Source organism: Stigmatopora nigra, chromosome 16, assembly GCF_051989575.1.
Source record: "Stigmatopora nigra isolate UIUO_SnigA chromosome 16, RoL_Snig_1.1, whole genome shotgun sequence".
In the NCBI taxonomy this organism is placed as follows: domain Eukaryota; kingdom Metazoa; phylum Chordata; class Actinopteri; order Syngnathiformes; family Syngnathidae; genus Stigmatopora; species Stigmatopora nigra.
This window is the reverse complement of record NC_135523.1, coordinates 3939664-3946905: the sequence shown is the minus strand read 5'-3', so window position 1 is coordinate 3946905 and position 7242 is coordinate 3939664. Positions and strand designations below refer to the sequence as shown.

At 37.9% G+C, this 7242-nt stretch overlaps 1 protein-coding gene across 1 annotated transcript in view; it reads right to left on the bottom strand.

Moving 5' to 3' along the window:
- Positions 1 to 4073: 4073 nt before the first annotated feature.
- zeb1b (zinc finger E-box binding homeobox 1b) overlaps positions 4074 to 7242 on the bottom strand; it is a 41611-nt gene continuing 38442 nt past the window's right edge. Inside the window, exon 8 of the mRNA XM_077735601.1 lies at positions 4074 to 7136. Coding sequence (XP_077591727.1) covers positions 6529 to 7136 — 608 coding nt within the window. The 3' untranslated portion in view covers positions 4074 to 6528. The remainder of the gene's footprint in view (positions 7137 to 7242) is intronic.

Below are 7242 nucleotides of genomic sequence, written 5' to 3'. Positions count from 1 at the left end.
AGAACACACACACTGAGCAAGGACGCAGCAGAGAGGTGAAATTATCACGTGTGTTTGTGTGGGAGTACTAAAGCAGATTGTGTGTGCGTAGGCAGGTGGGCGGCTGCTTTTTTTTTCAAAGAGCCAACTATTTAATTGAATTCTTTTCAGCTCCTTGTTATTCCAGTCAGGACTGAAAAGCTGTTCCAAGTTGTCCCAGCATTGTGGGAGGCCTGCCTGGCGCTACCTGCAAACACACATGCACATATTTGTGGTCACCTTGGTGTTTTTCTTGCACTACTCTAGTCGCCGTGTGGTAATAAGGAGGGGAAGTGGGGAAAGTTAAACCTGAGCCTTATCCTGAAGGAGGGGGGAAATTATAAGCAAGAAATATAGTATTTTTTTGCCTTCAGTTGCTTTGGCCAAGTCATTTATTGGGTTATAATTTGATTTTTGTTATTCAAATGTCAAGTGGTTGCTTACTTTTATATAGGGAATTGCTTTGGGAGAGTTATTTATCGGTTTACAATATGAATTTTCTTATTCTAATGTCAAGTGGTTGTTTACTTTTAAAAAGTATGTTGGTTAGTATATACATTGTGTGTATATACAATATACACACAATATACAATATATTTTATGAATAAATACAATGGGAATAAATGCAATGAAATATGAGCAAGGCACTTTGGACTTTTTTCCTAAGTTTTCCAAATTGTTCAAGATGTTGACTATAAGTAAATCCTGCACCCAACTTCAAACCTGGAGGGAAAAAAAATGACATATTTAGCACATGGACTTGATTGATTTTATTGATTTTGCTCACATGGTAACGTTGGACTAGTACTCACATTCTAGCTGGAAGGCTTGCTATATAATTCGTTTGTAATGTTTTCTCCAAACACAGAACACGTGTAAAAACCACCAAGAGCAGTGAAGCAAGTGGACTGACTGCATGTGTAAAAGGTGACCGGCATTGTGCATGCCACATAGAAAGCAACACCTGAAACCTCAGAGGAGCTACTCGCACAAAGATTGGCATCATGTTGCCGAGCTGAAGGGTAATCCTCGGTGGAGATGTTAAGGTATGAGCTAAATACAGCACAATGACAATCCAATCAACCCTTTCCTTTCAACAAACACACAAGCGTGTGGTGACCCTGGACTCTTTGTGACCGCTTCTACACTAGTTTATGTCACATGCTTACGTAGAGCACACGTTTGTGTTGCATATTGTGGATTAATTCCAGCAATCAATATTAGTCTGACCTTATAATACTGTTTTACACGAACACTATAGCACTAATGATTGTGACATTTGAAAAAAACTGTGTTAAATGCCATCCAATTTATTTTTTTATTTTATTTTAATGCTTATTTCACATTATATAGTGTGAGTTTAATGTGAATTTTAATGTTATTAATTTCCTTGGTTAATTTTATGCTCATATTTTAATTATACATTTCATTTGATATTTTATATTGATATTTTAATTATAAATGTCATATTCAACTGATAAATAAGGATATTCTTAAACAAACAAAGTAGTAACAAAAATAAGTATATACATTGGAATCTAAATTGACTTAGTGAAAACTACACTTACATAACAGCAAAAAAAATCATTTTTATAACCGCTCTCACCAAAGAAACTTGTTGAAACAGCTTTTCACAAATTTTTATTGACTTTGCAATAATGGATAACCATTCAAAATCCACCAATTAATAAATTTTACAGTTTTGTTACTTTACTCTTTTACACACTTTTCACACATCTCTACGAGTGTCCTGGTATTTACCGCTCCAGTAGATGAACACGAACATAAGTGACTGCTATTTCCCTAATGGGGGGCTTTGCTCCCATACCCCCCTCCCAAGCAGCCTCCTTCTTTTTCCCCTCCTCTTGGCTTTTCTCTAAATTTCCCCGGGGAGCCTCGGTCCCCTGGGCTTGGCGCCATGTCAGAGCTCCGGCAGCCGCCATACTTCATCAGGCCTTTGCGCCGTTATTGGCAAGCACGCTCCATATCCTCTTAGCAGTTATAGCTTTTCAATTTTCCTTTGAAATGCTGAGACCAGCAGAACACACGGCAGGACCTCCGCTTTTTCAGAGGCGGATGGCAATGAAAGCCTGTTAGAACACACACAATGTGTAAGCCCCGGCGTTCAGCTGCAGGGGAAACACTCGTTGACCTTTCTCAAGCTTAAAGCCACGTTTTGTGACCACTATTACAAGATGTAGGTAATAGGCACAATTACAAGATGCTGTTTGACAGTTTGACACAGTAATGTTATGCCGAGAGCTGTCATATGAGGTATTATCTGGCCGCTTTTCGTAGCCACCGGGTTTGATAATGATGATGGCGGGATCAAACCGCTGACGGATGATTCTATCATCGAGTCAACGAAATCCCGCATTCTGAATCAAGACATGCCAAAGCGGTTGTCCAACAATACCGTGTCACCACACTATTGCACAGAATATTAGGGGTGTTTAGACTTAGATTTTGTGTTGATCTGTTTACATTTTTTTCATTGACTTATTTTGCTACCCTAAATTTCATGTTATTTTCTTGTCATCTCATTGGGATTTCAGTCCTATCTTTTCTTGGTAGCTCTTCCCTTGTGTTAAACAATCTTTTTACACCAGCCTCATCTTCTCCAGGAGTTCCTTTCTCGTCATTTTTTTAGTAATTGGGTCCCTGTCCTATTGCAATCTGTCAGTTCATTGTGGCTATTTGGGATGTTTTTGTTTTGTTACTTTGCACATTGTTTTCTTTTTTTCTACTTCCAATTTATTTTGGCTTTAATTCAAGTCCAATACATGCTGCTGGTTGTAGATTAACATTGACCCAAATTACTGTTACAATCCCAGCAGGTTAAAGAAGGTTTAATCTTCTTTTGTTTTAAGTGTCAATTTTGCAAAAAAAAACTTACCTTTTAATTGACAAGTTGCCTGTTGGAAACACTTTTAGTCGCATGAATTTGTTTGTGTTACATTTCCTTAAAAATAGAAGATAGTCTCATTTCTTGACACCAAGAGTGTGAAATCAGACACTACGCAAAGCTAAAAAAAAGTGTTTTTAAAAGTTATAATGTCTTCCAAGCATGCTCATGGTCTTAGAGTGCAAATTGTCAGCTGTTTCTGGCGGGTTTGGATTTTCGGATCAATCTTTGCAATGAATCTGATACCCACCCTTTACTTTATTTATTCAAAACATCACATTAGACGTGCTGTAGATTTCTGGGGACCCCACCTATCAAATATGACCACCAACTATTGTATCATGTTCAACTCCTCAAAGGACTATAGATTTCTTATTCTCCATTCCATTATTAATTCATGTTAGATGTCGGTGGGGAGGGTGGAAGGTTGACCCCACTAGAAACCTAATCTGGATCAATATGTTTGACCTTGGGCAGGGTTGCTAGCAAGCAGACTGCACTGATTGGAATGGGATGTTCCTGACAGAAGGGATTGGGCGGGTTTGCAGTTTTAGTTCACAAAGTGTCACAATAATGAACTGTTGTAGTTTCCATTGATGGCATACCCTACTTGAGTGAGGCTAAAATACTTGGTGTTAAGTGCTAATGATAACTCTTTCACTGCATAATAGAAACCGTGTACATTTGAACTGGGGTCGTAAGCATTGAGTGATATTTTCACTGCTATTGACAGCAAAGTGTCCAATCCAATATAACTGGGGGGCAGGAAGCGGTCAAATTGGATTGTGCGTCTTTTGCCGTCAATGAAAGCCAATGAGTTAATTATTTTAGTATTTGGGAGCTGTGCTCAAACTAGATCTGATTGCACAGATGAGATCTGACACCCTCTGGAAGCAATTTGTGTATTTTAGCAATTGTTTTGTGAAGTTTTGCAAATTTAGGAGCCTAATAAACCCTTACCTTAGAAACTTTCACTTTAACTGTAAAGGTTTGTTTGCATTGGCTATTACTACAATTTTTAAAGGGTAAAAAATTCAACAAAAATAAAAGTTTGCTGCATTAAGAAGCTTTCTCCGATGCTAAATGTCATAGAAGCTCCTCAACTCACTTACGCACCATAACCTCTTAAAGGTATATCATCACAAACTCATGCATTTGTATTTGGTGTATTTTATTGTGAGATGGGGAGTCATTAAAAAAGAAAAACAATCACGATTTAAAAAAAACAAACAAACAATAAAATAAGGGTGTTAAAAGGGAGGGGCTTATAAAAGTGGGCATGGTCTTGACAATGACGTAGAAAGTAACATGTTGGCACAAAAAGAAAAGCATAGGAAGAAAATTATTTTGGCTTGGCAAAAGACAGTTTGGGTGGTTACGGGTCATCCTTCAATACAACAGCACACTCATGCTATTAGACATACAATTATTTGTTCAAAAAGTTCAGTAGCTTCATATTAGAGAGAAAAAAAACTAAAGTAACATGAGCATGGATGCAAAGATGTCACGGGTTCCAATTTTCCAGGCTTTGGAAGGGTTATTTTTGGAGAGGAAAGAAAAAAAACTAAAAACTTCAGTAATCCGGAGTCTCCTTCTTTTCAGGCTCGTGGTTATAGCATTGCCTGTGTGATTTTTTTTCCCCCCATACTAAAATATATTATCGTATTAATACAAACTACAGTATTGTACACTACATAGTGTAATAAATAAACCATAAAGAAATATAAAAAAATAAGACACATAAATATAAAAGTTCTCTATGACTAAACAGACAACCCCATCTCTTTTGAGGGAAGGGGGGTTAATAATACTGCAACTGCTGAACATACAGTACACTCACAGGAACTGAACAAAAAGAAAAAAAAATGAAATAAAAATAATACTGACGTTGTTGACCAACTTCCCGGAATTGCCTACGTTACCTGAAGAGATGTTTGATCATTTGCGTGTTCAACAAGTGCACTAAACTAGCTCAGAAAAGGCAGGACATCATTCAAACAATTACAAGTCATGTGTGCTAATTTTTGCTCCAATTAGAAATAATGCAACAGTTGTAAAAATGAATGTAATGTCTTAAGGCCAGATACGACTTTTTTGTGATTGGCTGATCTGGGACCTGCTAATAATACCTGATCTCATCTGCTAAAACTTCCGTAGCATAATGGCACTTTTCATATGCATCCTCATGTTTTTCTTCACTTTTTTTTTGTTCAAATTTTGCATAAGGCTCAGAAGGTGGAGGGAGAAGAAATTAAAAGAAAAAAAATAAACCTACAGGTAAAGATTTGCCATGTCTGACATTTTGGGAAAATGCCTTTTTACTCTCTTGTCAAAGCGGATTTGTAGAAAAAGTAACAAACTCTAAAACTTCTAAGTACCACAAAAAATAGACATAACACATTGCATTGTATTGTTTTTTGTGAAATTAATATTCCATCCTTTATAATGTTTCGAGGCATCCTCAATCTTTTGAATGTAGATTGAAATAAGACTTTAAATTCATTGTAATATAATTTGTTACATGCTTTAAAACAGCATTTGCTTTTTATCTGTTATCAAATGAATGCGTACCACTATTTTGTCTCTGTGTTCAAAACAAAAGCAAATGTACAACTGTTGGAGGACTCCTGTTACGAGTATCATGACCACACTTAGGGAGAGGGATTGGGGGGGTTGAAAAAAAAGAGAACATGAACAATAAAAATACAAGAAAGTCATTGTTTTAAATTAAGAAGGCATGACATGAAAATCCCGTCATTTTCAGCAATATTCCAAATCCATCTTTTATCCAGCTCTTTGGATTACCATGTTTTTCACCTTAAAAAGGCCAATTCAAGAGATAAAATTCTGCCTTGCTTCTAATGCTAATCATCTGGGTTTAATGTCATAAAACATTAAAACATATAAACAATTAAAAGATGAGAAATTCATAAGCTTTTGTCCCAAAATGTCACTGACTAACCAAACAGAAAAAGTCACCTGAAAATTGTAATGAATGGCTGTAATGACTCGTCCTTTTACCAGTTTTTTTTTTAAATTATTATTCCTAAGGCTCACAATCGAAGGGCACAAACCAAAAATAAGTGTTGTGGTATTTCTAGTGCGATAATACTGAAAGGGTAGAAAATACAATGGAACTGCTCAATTCCCAAGTAAACCAAGCCACTTGTAGTGCACAGGATTTATCTTATTTTCCTTCCAACTTAATAAAATACTGACTTTTTTATGATCATTGGCAATAAAAAGGTATAGAAATATCTCCCAACTGTACAGCATTTAAGGGTTAAAATATGAGTGGCAAAATTAGTAACACTGATAAAAAGAAACGAACCAAGGTTGTTTTAGTAATAAAACATTATCTAAAACGTGTCGGCTCTAGCTTCCAAAGTCTGTATAATGCATTTCTTTCCTTTAGTAAAGTTTGCATTCTCAATATTTTTCTCTTTACAAATGGATTTGAGAAATGTTGGATCTTCCTGCGGAAAAGTCACTCATATTTTTGTTGTTTTTTTGATTATTTTCAGGCACACCTGGATTTCTACACAGTAGTGAACTGAAGCAAGCTGTCACCAGTTAACGTGAGTCTGATTTCTCTTCATTTTTAGTCATTTATCTACTTTCTCCTGCCTCTCATCTTCTTCACAAGCCTGGTTGTCTTCACCCCCGCTTTCTCTCCTGACCTCCTCCTCTTCTTCTATCATTCGCACCACGCCTTGTTCTCCATCCACGGCCTGGTCTCCCTCCTCTCCATGTTCTTGTCTCGTGTCAGCTTCCTCCCGCGTCTTCTCCTCGTCCTCATTGTCGTCGTCGTCTCCTCCCTCATCCCCGATCTGCACCACTTGGACGTCGTCCATGTCCACAGCGCCTTCCTCCTCCTCCTCCTCGAAGTCTTCGCTTTCCTCGTCCTCTCTGGCACTGCTCCCACGTTCGTCCGAGTCCATCTGGAAGGGGAGGAGGTTTAAGCCCTGTACCCGGCTCAGGGCGTCTTCCTCCGGGCTCTCCCTGCCTCCTCCACTTTGGCTTTGAGACTCCTTCTTGCAGTAAGAATAGCGATGGTTCATGTGTTGGGAGTACGAGCCCGAGTGGGAGAAGCGTTTGCCGCACTTGTCGCACTGGTACGGCTTCTCCCCCGAATGGAGTCGCATGTGTTCGATTAAGTGGTGTTTGTGTTTGAAAGCTTTGGTGCAGATGCTGCACTCGTGTGGTCGTTTCCCTGTGGAGACAAAATACCAAAAGTTCAATGCTCACTTCTCCAGGTGGCAAAAACACTCACGCCTACGTTCTTTATTAGAGGACAGTATTTAAAAGCTCATTTGGTT